This window comes from Ranitomeya imitator, chromosome 4 (assembly GCF_032444005.1).
Source record: "Ranitomeya imitator isolate aRanImi1 chromosome 4, aRanImi1.pri, whole genome shotgun sequence".
NCBI lineage: Eukaryota > Metazoa > Chordata > Amphibia > Anura > Dendrobatidae > Ranitomeya > Ranitomeya imitator.
In genome coordinates, this window is record NC_091285.1 from 638,021,478 (window position 1) to 638,035,676 (window position 14,199).

The 14,199-nt window shown below is 49.6% G+C and overlaps 1 protein-coding gene across 1 annotated transcript in view; it reads left to right on the forward strand.

Moving 5' to 3' along the window:
* NOTCH3 (notch receptor 3) overlaps positions 1–14,199 on the forward strand; it is a 96,640-nt gene that overhangs the window by 53,493 nt on the left and 28,948 nt on the right. The window contains exons 5-12 of the mRNA XM_069766840.1: positions 72–194; positions 1,948–2,181; positions 2,531–2,686; positions 2,788–2,973; positions 3,091–3,204; positions 10,648–10,761; positions 11,231–11,464; positions 11,729–11,839. Of these exons, the coding sequence (XP_069622941.1) occupies positions 72–194; positions 1,948–2,181; positions 2,531–2,686; positions 2,788–2,973; positions 3,091–3,204; positions 10,648–10,761; positions 11,231–11,464; positions 11,729–11,839 (1,272 nt within the window). The remainder of the gene's footprint in view (positions 1–71; positions 195–1,947; positions 2,182–2,530; positions 2,687–2,787; positions 2,974–3,090; positions 3,205–10,647; positions 10,762–11,230; positions 11,465–11,728; positions 11,840–14,199) is intronic.

A 14,199-nucleotide genomic window follows, 5' to 3' on the forward strand; every position in this document is an offset into this window, starting at 1 on the left:
CCCCGGCCATGCAGTCATTGAACTTCTGCCCAACGTTAGGTTTAATTATTGTCCTCCTCCCTGGCCTGCAGGTTTCGAAGGAGCAAACTGCGAGATAAATGTTGACGACTGCCCCGATCACAGATGTATGAATGGCGGCACGTGTGTGGATGGCGTGAACACCTATAACTGCCAGTGCCCTCCAGAATGGACAGGTGAGGATCCATGTGTGTCTTCTCCTCCACACCATCCTTGGTCAACCACCAGAACTTTTAGCCCCCAAAATTATTACTAATAATAAAAATAACCCATAAAAAAATCCCAAGTAAATATTAAAATACTAAATATAGCGTAAGAAAAATAAAGGAAAAAATTAAGTTATCATGTAGCCACATGCTTTCAGCTGTGATACTAGAAATGCTGCATTTTTAGTAGTATTTTCATGAACCAGGAGTACCTGGATGACTTCTTTTAACCCTGCTGTTCTGTTGGTCAAAAATGACCGACTTTGAACTTCAATATTCTTTAAAATATTCAAGATGCGACTCTGAAACCCGTGGCCGACCAACCCATCCTCATTTAAGTCAATCAACCACAAGTTTCAGAACCGCATCTTGAACACCCCAAAAAATACCAAAGTTCAAAATAGGTCTCCCCAGACCGAACAGAACAGCAGGGTTAATAGGATTGGTGGTGAATGTCTGTCTGATTTCTGGGGGTACAGGAAGCCCTAGCCCCCCAGATCCTCCCATTATGTAACTGGGCGGAGTTGATTGGCGTAGCTGTTCATGCTGGATGCTGCTTCATTCTATGTCTGTGGGGCTGACAGATACGGCAGAGTTTAGTCCCATAGACAATGAATGGAGTGGCACTGTGCATGCTGGACCGCACCTCTGTTTACGCCTTGCTGCATGACAAGGGATTTATCGGGATTGGCAACCCATTTTATTGTTTGGTGGGGCTCCAGCTATCAGGTCGTTAAACAGCAGTGGGGATATGGCGTTGGTCTTCAGTAAAATGGCACCAGTGACGGCGCAGGCACAGATTGAGATTTGAGTTAGTATTCGAACCAAGGTCAGAATCCGTGCATGCGCCGCCCCCAGCGTTATTTTACTGACAAAGCTGAAAACCCTATCCTTTGGCCCACCACGATGCATAAAAAGGTCATTGTACCAAAACTTCTAACATGAATTAAACAAGAACCAGGAGGAGATTTCTTCCCTACAGATATCTATTAAATCACTTTATGGGTCATACCTTTATTTTAACATTCTAAATCGTGATGACCGGTTCCCTTTAAGCTGGGATTATTTTTATCGGCAGCACATCATCCCAGGTAAGAGTGATGTGCTGCCGATAACCTGATTGATTGTATTAACTGCGTGTAGAATATTCGTCGACCGCTCTAAACGGTAAATGACAGCAGTGCAGAGGAATTGCTAGTTCAGCCCAAGGGTAAAATTCCTTTGGAGCAATTAGATTAGGCTCAGTGGCCCCTAATAATGTCCACTTTCTAATTTAACTAGATATATTGTGTTCTGAAAGAGGTATCAATTTATTTTAGAATTACAACCTATTATTGGATTATCAGTCTCCACCTCCCGCTATAAGAAATTCCACCAAACACAAGCTGGCCATGAGATAAATGTCATCCGTACATTCATTCCGCGGACTGGTATCTCTCCCGAGCCCCCCATACATACGAGTGTTTGGCCGAGCATTCATGTATTTTCAACACGAAGAGATGAGAAATCTGCTGCCAAACACCTTGTCCTACCTGAAAAACAAAATTAAAGTTCCCGCTGCCTGATTCTTCTCACCACCAACATCATATATAAGGGAACAGTTAGGAGGCCCCTCATACACCTTAGATGGTCCAAAGCAACACTACTGGAAAAGCCGTTTATGGTTATCGTGAAATTAGAGACCAAATTTCCTAGAAATTCTGAACATCTTTCCTCACCGCAGGTCAGTTCTGTACAGAAGATGTGGACGAGTGTCAGCTCCAGCCCAACGCCTGCCACAACGGAGGCACCTGCTTCAACACCCAGGGTGGGCACACGTGCGTCTGCGTCAACGGCTGGACAGGAGAAAGCTGCAGCGAGAACATCGATGACTGTGCCACCGCCGTCTGCTTCAATGGAGCCACCTGCCATGATCGGGTGGCTTCCTTCTATTGTGAATGTCCCATGGGCAAGACTGGTAAGTATGGAGCATGGTGGATCATGTCCATGTAAGGGAACTGTGCTGAAATACTGATGGTGGTTCTTCACGGGGTGCCTGGGGGGCATTGGATTCTGGCAGGGCACATTGTGACTGGTATGAATGAAGTGTAGTGCCTAAAGGCAATATGTACCAGGTCAGGATGGTCGTTTTTACTTGGTTCTGGACATCCATGCCAACTTAGCCCCCTATAGTCAGAGATTCATGTCATGATGATGCCCCTTCTTCGGGCAACTAATACGTCAAGTCTAGTTTGGTAACGATCACGACTGTCCTTTGGTGCAGAAAGGTATCACTGGTGACGGATTTATCACTACCGACTTTACAGGTCTCCTTTGCCATTTGGAGGACGCGTGTGTCAGTAACCCGTGCCATAAGGACGCCATGTGTGACACTAACCCAGTGAACGGACGCGCCATCTGTACATGCCCTCCTGGTTATACCGGGGGAGCTTGTGACCAAGATGTGGACGAATGTTCAATAGGTAATGAATCGCCGTTCATTTTGTTTGATTTGAGGTGGGTTGTCCTTAGATGGGGCAGATGGATTGAGAAGATCTGTTACTAAACGGTGTCTCTCGTTAAGGTGCCAACCCTTGTGAACACTTTGGACGCTGTGTGAACACGCAGGGATCCTTCCAGTGTCAGTGCGTTCGGGGTTACACTGGACCTCGCTGTGAGACCGACATCAATGAGTGTTTGTCCACCCCGTGCCAGAACGACGCCACCTGCTTGGACCGTATTGGGGAGTTCACTTGTATCTGCATGGCTGGTGAGCTGATCTGCAGCGTTACTAACCGCGTTTCCGTCAAGGACATCGCGCTTATTATCCACGTCGTACGTGGTTTTATTGGGTGTGTAATTCTCCCATTATCTTGTGTCCGGTCAGGGTTTACAGGCACATTCTGTGAGCTCAATATCAACGAGTGTGACAGCAGCCCGTGTGTGAACGGCGGCCTCTGCAAAGATGTGGTGAATGGATTTACGTGTAGTTGTCCTGCTGGTAAGTAGCTCTAATGAGGAGACTGAATATATCATATCCATATTTCTTTATCGCCTCTCATTGGGGGACACAGGAACCATGGGTGTATGCTGCTGCCACTAAGAGGCTGACACTATGCAAATAAAAAAGTTAGCTCCTCCTCTGCAGTGTACACCCCACCGACTGGCATTATACTCTTCAGTTTAGCTTAGTGTCAGTAGGAGGTGGACACGGGTCTTTCATTAGACCCTTATCTACCTCTATGTGCGTCGCTTCCTTTACAGGTTTCCCGGAGGGATACAGGGTGAACAGTCACACCTGTAGTCCCACAAGGCGGACTATGAGTACGGTGTGTACTGCCACCCCGTATCCTCATAGATCCCTCTCCAGGACCAAGAGCCTAGCACACAAGCGTGCTCAGAAGTCCGGTCCTGGCTCCGTCACCCACCCACTCGCCCACCAGAGCCTGTCGGTTGAGGAGACGAGGACGTCCATCAGCTCCCTGGACGTCTCAACCCTTTTTCAAGGTTAGTACGCGTGGAATTTTTAGGTGAGAATATTCTCCCTTCCCCTCCCATCCCAGACCTTTGATAGGGTTCTTGTTAGGGGCTCCCTGGCGACTCGCTTACCCGGTCATCGCCTGTCTTTCGGTGGCGCGGCTGGTATTTCCACATTTCTTCCCCTTTTCTGCAGGGGCCTTCTGCTCTCCAGCGCGGGGCCCCCCTTTTAGGCCACCGCGCTCTTTTCCCCTGTGGCCAGCATTTCTTCCACGACCGCTCTATGGCTGCCGTACGCTCCTTCCGCGGCGCATTACCGGCGCTGCGGTTTTTACTCTGGGCACATCCTTTGCGCGGCAGCCCTGCAGGCGGTCGCGCCGCTTCTCGCTGCGGCGCATTGCTCTGGCGCCGCAGGAGGTGGTTATCTGCGGCGCCCTTCTGTGACCTGCAGGCTGTCGCGCCGCTTCTCCCTGCGGCGCATTGCTCTGGCGCCGCGGGAGGCTGTTGTCTGCGGCGCCCTTCAGCGGCGCCAGCCTCCCTCACGCCGCATTGTTTCCGGCGCTCTATTTCGGCGCCGCGGCCTTTTTTTCTCGGCCGCCGGTCCCTAATTTAGGCCCCGGCTTCGGCCGGGGCCTACTTCCGGTTGTCGGCTTTCTCCATTTCCGCTTCTGCGGGCGGGCTTTTTCCCGCCCGACATACTGCGCCCTGCCCACCGGCGCCTCTACGTCTGGCTCCGCCCCCCTTCCTCGTGGGACTCTCAGCTGGTGTGCGCCGCTTCACACAGCAAGCAGCCCTCGCAGCACCTCACGCAGCGCGCCACGCTCCTTCGCCCGCATCTTCTGTGGGCTCAGCATCGCAAGAATACAGCAACAAGTGGGACATCTTCCAGGACCGGGTCCGTGAGTAGCTGCACTGCAGACTGACACCCTTCTCTGCCCCACTCTCCCCTAACCCACTGGCATCTTCAGGGATCTCTCAAAATGTCTTCTAAAGGGGGCCGCTCTCGCCCCCCTACCTCTTCATCTTCTGCCTTAGTCACGTACTTTGCATGTTCGTCCTGTAACAGCAAACTTCCCTCAGGTCAGTCCTCTCCGCTGTGTCAGTCCTGCAGCAACCCGATTGTTCCCACCGCCCAGGATCCCCCGACTGTTCCGCCCGAGAGTGATCCCCCCCATCCCAGGCTGGGCCGCCTCTCTGTCACAATCGGTGGCCGATTTAACACGGGTATCTCAAACCTTGGTGTCCGCGCTGGATCGGTTACCCCTGCAGACCCCTGCCGTGGCCAGCGGGTCGCAGGAACCGCCACCCGAGACCTCCTTGCCAAGCTACAAAAGGTCCAGACAGGAACGTCGGTCTGAGTCCTCTTCGCGTTCCATCTCGCCGCCCGGCCCTCCCCCGCGGTTGGTGTCGCACCGTTCCTCCTCCCCTGAGTCAGGCGAGGCTTTATCTGATGCGCCCTCAGAGGAGATTTCGGAGCTGGATCCTAGCCAAATCGCCACCATGAGTGAGTCGGTCCAGAACCTCATTCGGGCTATAAACCAAACCTGTGGCATTAAGGATCCCTCTACGGAACCCGCAGATCAGGCGGTTTCGTTTAGACGGGCCAAACCACCTTCAAAATTTTTTGCTCCTCATCCTGAATTCGAGGAAATCCTGGCCAGAGAGAGAGAGAATCCGACCAGACGTTTTCAGAGGGGAAAACGCCTGGGGGTGTTATATCCTTTTTCACCAGATCTTACCGCCAATTGGACGGTCTCTCCCTCGGTGGATCCCCCTGTTTCCAGGCTGTCCACCAACACGGTGCTTCCACTGTCCGGCGGAGCGTCTCTGAAGGATTCTAACGACAGAGTTATAGAATCCTTCGCGAAATCTGCCTTTGAAGCGGCTTCAGCAGCGCTATGCCCAGCCTTTGCTTCCACTTGGGCTTCAAAATCCATCTCAAAATGGGCCAAGGATCTACGGCGAGGTATCCTGGACGGGGCTCCTCCCGCGCAATTAGCGGAACTTGCCAACCAGATTTCCCACGCGGGTGAATACCTGGTTTCCGCCTCCCTGGATGTCGCCTCTTGTGCGGCTCAGGCTTCCAGCAATGCCGTTGCCATCCGCCGGACCGTTTGGCTCAAGGCCTGGCAGGCGGACTTGTCCTCCAAAAAGTCCCTCACTAGTCTGCCCTTCCAGGGCTCTCGTCTCTTTGGTTCCCAGCTGGACCAGATCATTAAGGACGCCACTGGGGGCACAAGTTCCCTTCTCCCCCAGGCTAAACCTCGTCGCCCTCCCCCTAGACGGCAGTTTCGCTCGTTTCGGCCTTTTCGTCGCTTCGCTGCATCAAACTCCTTTTCCCAGCAGCAACAGAGGCCACAGGCACGTCAAGAGAAGAAGGCGGTGTCCTTCAGGCCCACTCCGTCCTGGCGTCCTCGCTATTCCCAGGGTAGATTGTCCAGGCCCAGGACTGGAAGATCCACTTCCGCATGACTCTCGGCAAGACTCCAGCCCAACTCCCAGGTTGGGGGGCCGTCTTCTCCGTTTCAGGGACGTCTGGATTTCCGCAGTAGAGGATGCATGGGTCAGGGAAGTTGTATCCTCGGGATACAAAATAGAGTTCGCCTCCCGACCCAGGGATCGTTTCTTCCAATCTCGTCCTCCAAAAGATCCCGCTTTGTTTCCGGGCTTCTTCGCAGCCATCGCTTCTCTGCTAAAATCCGGGGTAATTGTTCCCATCCCAGAAAAGGAACGGTACACGGGTTTCTACTCGAACCTCTTTGTGGTACCGAAAAAAGACGGCAAGGTTCGTCCCATTCTGGACCTCAAATTGCTGAACAGGAGGGTTCGCCTGAGACACTTCAGGATGGAATCCCTTCGTTCAGTAATTGCTTCCATGGAGGCTCAGGAATTTCTATGCTCTATAGATATCCAGGACGCCTACCTACATGTTCCAATATTTCCCGGACATCACCGTTTCCTGCGCTTTGCAGTGCAACAAGATCATTTTCAGTTCGTCGCCCTGCCGTTCGGTCTCGCAACCGCGCCAAGGGTGTTCACGAAAATCATGGCGGCGCTGATGGCCATTTTGAGGGTCAGAAGCTTGGTCCTGTTTCCATACCTCGACGACATCCTCATCAAGGCTCCGTCCTTTGCTCAGGCCCACGAAAGCTTGTCCATTGTTCTCGACACCTTATCCCGTTTCGGATGGCTGGTCAACCGGAAGAAGTCCTGCCTTATTCCTTCTCAGCGCATCATCTTTCTGGGCATGCTCTTCGACACTCGTCAGTCCAGAGTCTTCCTTCCCAAAGACAAGAGATCCACCCTTTGTCGGGACATACTCTTGCTCCAGGGTCCTCGGCCTCCCTCCCTCCGATCGGCCATGAAGGTTCTGGGGAGGATGGTAGCTACCTTGGAAGCGATTCCCTTCGCCCAATTCCATTCTCGACCCCTTCAGCAAGCCATTCTGTCTCAGTGGGACAGGTCGGTCTTCTCCCTGGATCGGCCGATCAGACTCTCCTTTCGGGTCAAGCGGTCTCTCAACTGGTGGCTGACGTCTCCTCTCATCTCCCAGGGCAGGTCCTTCCTTCCGGTTCACTGGCAGGTGGTGACAACGGATGCCAGCCTGATCGGCTGGGGTGCGGTTTTTCGCCACCTGACGGTTCAGGGCCGTTGGTCGCCGCAAGAGTCTGCGCTGCCGATCAACGTCCTCGAAATTCGGGCCATCTTTCTGTCCCTCCGCCATTGGGAAAGGATCCTCAGGGGCCTTCCAGTCCGGATCCAGACGGACAACGCCACGGCTGTGGCATATGTCAACCATCAGGGGGGGACTCGGAGCTCCTTGGCCCTTGCCGAGGTATCCAAGATCCTCCTTTGGGCAGAGGCAACGGTTCCGGTGATATCCGCGGTGCATATCCCCGGCGTAGAAAACTGGGCCGCCGACTTCCTCAGCCGCGAGGGTCTCGCGGCAGGGGAATGGTCCCTGCATCCGGAGGTCTTCCATCAGATTTGTCTTCGATGGGGAACTCCGGATGTGGATCTCACGGCGTCTCGAATCAACAGGAAGGTTCCGCAATTCGTCTCCAGGTCCCGCGATCCTCTCGCAGTGGGCGTCGATGCTCTGGCCATTCCTTGGTCACAGTTCGAGCTGCCCTACCTGTTCCCACCCCTTCCATTACTTCCCAAACTGTTGAAGAAGATCAAAGCGGGAGGGGTGACGGTCATCCTGATCGCCCCGGATTGGCCCAGGAGAGCTTGGTCCGCGGAGCTCGTCAACCTTCTCGCGGACGCTCCCTGGTGCCTTCCAGACAGGCCCGATCTGCTGTCCCAGGGTCCGATCTGCCACCCGAATTCTCGGTCGCTCAGTTTAACGGCGTGGCTGTTGAGACCGCGGTTCTAAGAGCGTCCGGCCTTTCGGACCGGGTGATTCACACCATGATTCAGGCTCGGAAGCCTTCGTCTTCCAGGATCTACTACCGCACCTGGAAGGCCTACTTCCGTTGGTGCGAGTCCAACCGCGTGCCGCCTATGGTTTTTTCTCTGCCTTCTCTTTTGGCCTTCCTTCAGGCAGGACTGGATTCGGGCCTGGCTCTTAGTTCCCTGAAGGGTCAGGTCTCTGCGCTTTCCATCCTCTTTCAGAAGACCTTGGCCTCTCGGCCACAGGTTAAGACCTTCTTTCAGGGGGTAGCCCACGCCGTCCCGCCGTTCAGGGCCCCTGTGGAGGCTTGGGACCTAAACCTGGTACTGGACGTTTTGAAGGTTTCTCCCTTTGAACCTCTTAGGGAGATTCCTCTATCAGTTTTATCTTGGAAGGTGGCCTTTCTTGTGGCCATCACGTCCATTCGCCGCGTTTCCGAGCTGGCGGCACTGTCTTGCCGCCCTCCGTTTTTGGTCATTCACCAGGACAAGGTGGTCTTCCGACCCCCACCTTCTTTTCTTCCTAAGGTGGTTTCCACCTTCCACCTCAACGAGGACATCGTTCTACCTTCCTTTTGTCCAGCTCCGACTCATCCTCTGGAGCGATCGTTGAACAAGCTAGACCTAGTCAGGGCAGTGAGGATTTATCTGGATAGAACATCCTCTTTCCGGAAGACGGATTCTTTTTTCATCATTCCTGATGGCACACGCAGAGGCCAGCCGGCTTCTAAAGCGACTATTGCTCGCTGGATCAGAACGGCAATTTTAGAGGCTTACCGGGTCAAGAACAGAGTGCCCCCTCCTGGGATTAAGGCTCACTCTACCCGGGCAGTCGGCGCCTCCTGGGCGGTGCACCACAGGGCTTCCGCCCTACAGCTTTGCAAAGCGGCAACTTGGTCTTCCATCCACACGTTCGCCAAATTTTACAAGGTCCATACCTACGCATCGGCGGACGCCAGCCTAGGCAGAAGGATCCTGCAGGCGGCAGTGGTGAGTCCTCTGACCTGATGGAAGTCCGTTTTCCCGCCCTTGGGACTGCTTTGGGACGTCCCATGGTTCCTGTGTCCCCCAATGAGAGGCGATAAAGAAAACAGGATTTTTGGTTGCTTACCGTAAAATCTGTTTCTTGAAGCCTCCATTGGGGGACACAGCACCCTCCCAATGTTTTCTGTTGTTATCTGTTCTATGACTATTCTCACGTTACAGTTCTCAGGTTTGTGGTTATGGTTTTTCAACCTTGTTTCATTATCTCCTACTGCTTTCTCACTAACTGAAGAGTATAATGCCAGTCGGTGGGGTGTACACTGCAGAGGAGGAGCTAACTTTTTTATTTGCATAGTGTCAGCCTCCTAGTGGCAGCAGCATACACCCATGGTTCCTGTGTCCCCCAATGGAGGCTTCAAGAAACAGATTTTACGGTAAGCAACCAAAAATCCTGTTTTACTTTTTACAGCTCGTTGCCTTGGAGACCGACCACCGCTGCTAAACAGAACATGTGCTGTGCTTACAAGCTCATTTCTCATTAGCTTTAACGCACCTTTTGAAGTTGGCCAGGATCTCTGGAGCGCATGCTATTGCCTCCTAATCCCGGCCAGCATCAACACGATAATTACAATCTAGATCGCAGCGGCGGTCGGTGTCCTAGGCAACGAGGTGTAAACAAAAGAAAAGATTTCAGGAACAGCTGTAAACTGCAAAAGTGCCTGTTTTACCTTGCAGTTTAATACATAATGAATACAAGGGTGGTGCACATGTGTTACCATCATTCATTGTGAATGTTATTTTTGTGGGACCCCAATTCATTGCAAATTTCATTATTGTGGTTCATCACTGGTAGAATCCCTTTTAAATTGACTCTATCGGCATAGAATGACTGTTCAAACCAAGCACAGGCACTCGGTGCACCCTTGACCTAAGATTTTAATTGCCCCTTCCCACCTACTTGTTTCTCCCCTCTCCACCCGTTCTCTTCTTTGATTGACAGCTCTGGCTTTATAAAGCCATAGAGGGGAAAGAGCTAGATGGAAAACAAGGAGGAGGGAAGATGACTTAAAGGTTTGGCTCCGCCATGGAGCACCGAGCGCCGGCACTTAGCTTGAACAGTCATTCTGCGTTGACAGTCCCGTTAAATCCATTCCAAGGACCATGGTGACCTGGACTTTGTTTGGGGGTCTTGTCTAAACCTGCACAGTATTTATTGGGATGGAAGTCTGGGTGATGCCTACAAGATTGTCGCAACCTGCAATCTCTTGAAGGCTAGGTTTGAGGGTCACTGTAGTCATACCATTGCAATGGGTTTTTTTGTTTTTTCTTGCTATGGTGGTGCTCCCAAAGATCACTTTTATTTTTGTCTACTTTGTTAGTCCATTTATGACCACGTGAGACTCTCACCACATTCCAAAAGGTATTATCTGCAACACAAGCAGATGTCCCAGATGGTCCCTGGCCAAAAGCATTAGCCCTGCAGTGAATCCTAGACACTGGCCAGATAATGACCTGGACAGGAGAGGGGGATGCTTACTAGGAAATCCGAATTTTATCTGTTGGAGTAATGGCGGTATTGTCCTAACAGGCTTCACGGGCTCCATGTGTCAGATTGACATTGACGAGTGCGCCAGTACGCCCTGCAAGAACGGAGCGAAATGTGTGGATAGACCCAACGGTTACGAATGTCGCTGTGCAGAGGGTGAGTCCTGCGCTCCAGCTTAGCTGACTGAGGGTAACTCCTTGCTCCTGGGGTCTGTCTCTGATGCAGTATCCTGTTCTCTCTCACGCTCTCTGGATGTCTCTTTATATATTCAGGGAGGTAAGTCTCGAACTGTCTCTAGATTTCCATCTTTTTTTTTTTTTCCATCTGCCTGCTCTTCTCGCTTCCTCTCTAATCCGCGGGGTCTAGCTGGACCCAACTTGCTGTGCTTCATGCTTCTTCATCTTGTGTTTCTCCAGTGGCCGTGCTTGACCCTTGACTTTACCCATGGCCTTGCTCGTTTTTGACTCTTTCAGAGTCCTCTTTTGTTGTTGGCTCATGAAAGCCATCCTATGCTTTTTGGCTCCACCATATTGGCATGTGCTGCTTGACTCTCCTCCCTCCCACCCCTGGCTGCTTCCCGCTGTTCCTCGGTGACCCCTTTTCATTTGTCCCTTTCTTGTTTTAGGCTTTGAAGGTCCTCTCTGTGAACGCAACATTAACGAGTGCTCTCCTGACCCATGTCACCATGGAAAGTGCCGTGATGGCATTGCCAGCTTCACCTGCACTTGTGAACCTGGATACACCGGTTATCGCTGCGAGAACCAGATTAACGAATGCCAGAGCAACCCTTGTCTACATGGAGGAAAATGCATTGATCTGGTCAACAAGTACCTCTGTTATTGTCAGCCAGGAACCTCAGGTTAGAGTTTGTGGAGCTTGGCTCAGCCGATATGGTCTGGTCACGAACATCTTGTGGCCACCTACTATCCATGTTCAGCCTCTCCAGGTCTGATTTGCTAACATCTTCCAGACACTGAGTCACTGTCACCTTATTCGGGAAGAATAATGTTATGTCTTATCATATGACCTGGAGGAATTATGAGGCGAGACCATATCCAGCTCATAACAAGGAGTCTGCTATGACCGGTTCATCTTGTAAATGATCTTTTGTCATGTATTGTAGGTGTTAACTGCGAATACAATTACGATGACTGTGCCAGCAACCCATGTGAATATGGTGAATGCAAGGACGGGATCAACAGATACGACTGTGTGTGCAAATCTGGTTTTACAGGTAAAAAACACTGTTTACTTGTTAGTCTCCTGAGAATAGGCAGATAGCAAAGTCTCTTTCGTCTGCGACCCCCGGCGATCGGCTGATATATCTATGAAGAAACCTGGTGGAAGTGTTAAGTTCCCCTGCAGCACCACCGCAGGTGAAGCGAAGCATTACACAGTGCCCATTTGACAGGTCCTCCAGAGACACTCTTTACAACAACTCTTTGAGATGAGGATCCTATCAGGACTCCCTTCTGTTAACTAAATAATTTTTAATAGGGTGTTTTTTGTTTTTTTTTGTCTAAAGAAAACTCTTTTAAAGTCTATAACACATACTGCTGTCTATAGCTACACGAGAACTGCAGCAGCTCCTTGACCCAAATTTGTAAATTTCTGAGTTATTTGTATTACCTCACCTTATGTATCATTAATGCTAATGTGTCATAAAGCTAATGAGCATCCATTGGTCACTTGCTGTGGAGTAATAACTTTATAGGGTAGCTCAAGTGTTTTATTTTGTGAAGGAGAGATTTTTTTCCCTAGAATTAAAATAAAAATAAATACCTTAATTAAATCCTTTTCTGGTAAAGCTGCCATGATGTTCCTAGACAGGTAGTTTTTTTTTTTTTTCCTGAATTTATTTACTGCAGATTTGCTTGTTTTACCGTCTTGTTTTCATCTTAACGAGCAACCAAATTTTTCCACTTCTCCACCTCTGCTTTTCAGCAGTTAAACTATTTTTCTTTCTGATAGAGAAATAAAAAAAAAAAAAAAAAAATATACATATATATATATATATATATATATATATATATATATATATATATATATATATATATATATATATATATATATTATTGAATTACTAAGTAATTTTATATACCATATTTTTCATACCATAAGACATGCTTTTTAGCAAGAATATAAATCTTGCTAAAAAGTGTGTCTTATAGTCTGGAGAAAGCAGTGAAAATAAAACTAAACGAAAATTAAACATGCTTTTTTTTCCCCCCCGATTTGTTGCAAAAATCGCGGACTATTAAGATGCCCCCCAGATTTGGATAGCAGAAAAAAGGAAAAACCTTTTTCTTACTAGTTAAAACTTCCATGGTGGTGTAACGTGTTGGGGTCCTAATCATTCATTTTAATGCACATGGGTACAATAGGAAAATAATGGATATAATTTGTGTTTTTCTGCAGTGTTATCAGGCACACACCTCTGCTACATGCACTGGCTTTTAGATCGGACGAGCGCAATGCTCGGATTACACTCGGACCAATGTTATTCAGTGAGGCAGTGCGGATCTGCAGATTTTTTTTTTTTTTCAGCTGTATACGGCACGCTGCAAATGCACTCTGAAATCTAATGGGTGTGAGAAAAAAATTGCATGCCATACCGACCATCATCATACAATTTCTAAGGATACATTACTATTCTGTAGCATAGGAAGCAATAAATAGTCCTGTTTAAGATTAATAGCTGCAGGGTAAAAAAAAACAACTATAGTATGCGGACAACACAGTTTACAAAATAAACTGAAAAAAAAAAGCAATTGTTCTAAGCTCTCTGGCAACAGAGGCTTTGCCTTAGACCTGGGGAGGATGAGGTACGCTCAATTATTTATTTTTTTTTTTAATTGACTTTTTTTCTTTTAATGTGTTTTTTTTTTTTTTTTAATTTATTTTTTTTTTTTTTATTCTGCACTGGGATGTCCAAGTGTTTTTGGTTTACTAGTCAGTAATATGTTTGTTTTGTGGTTGGCGGTATACGGTGGGTCAGTGCTGCGGACGCCTAGGAACAGGCTTTGGATCTGGCAGAAACACGTCAGGAATGTTGGTGGTAGTCTAATGTGATTTTTACGGCCTCTGGAATACAATAAGACCTTTGTAGAGGTGGAGTCCGGACATCTCTGTCCAGCTGGAAACAGATGGCAACAAAGACGTGTACAGCCGCTCTCGGGCAGCAAGGATTTCTTCTGATTGCAGGGGGCTAGGCGGTACATGCATGTAATGGGGCTGATGGTGATACCGGTGGGCACAGCTTGCCACAGATGGGTGACTTCGGTAAATCCCACAGATGTACCAACAAACTAGAAGAGTAACCCCTACGCCTTCTTGGTGGGATCAGACTGCTCAATCCTACTCTTTCCCAAAAGACCAGATGTCTCTGGCAGCCACTTATCGCCCTCCTTCGGTCGGATTTACACACTTAAATTACTCGACTGCCGTGTGTCCCTCCACCTGAAATGTTCCTCCATCCGGGAACTGGTGTAGCTGATGATTAATTTGTAAGGTGAACTTAGTCCTGCCCTTGCTCCATTTACTTTTCGAAGAGTTGGCCCAGACTGAGTTAAAAATCGCCAAAAGTCCCGAATA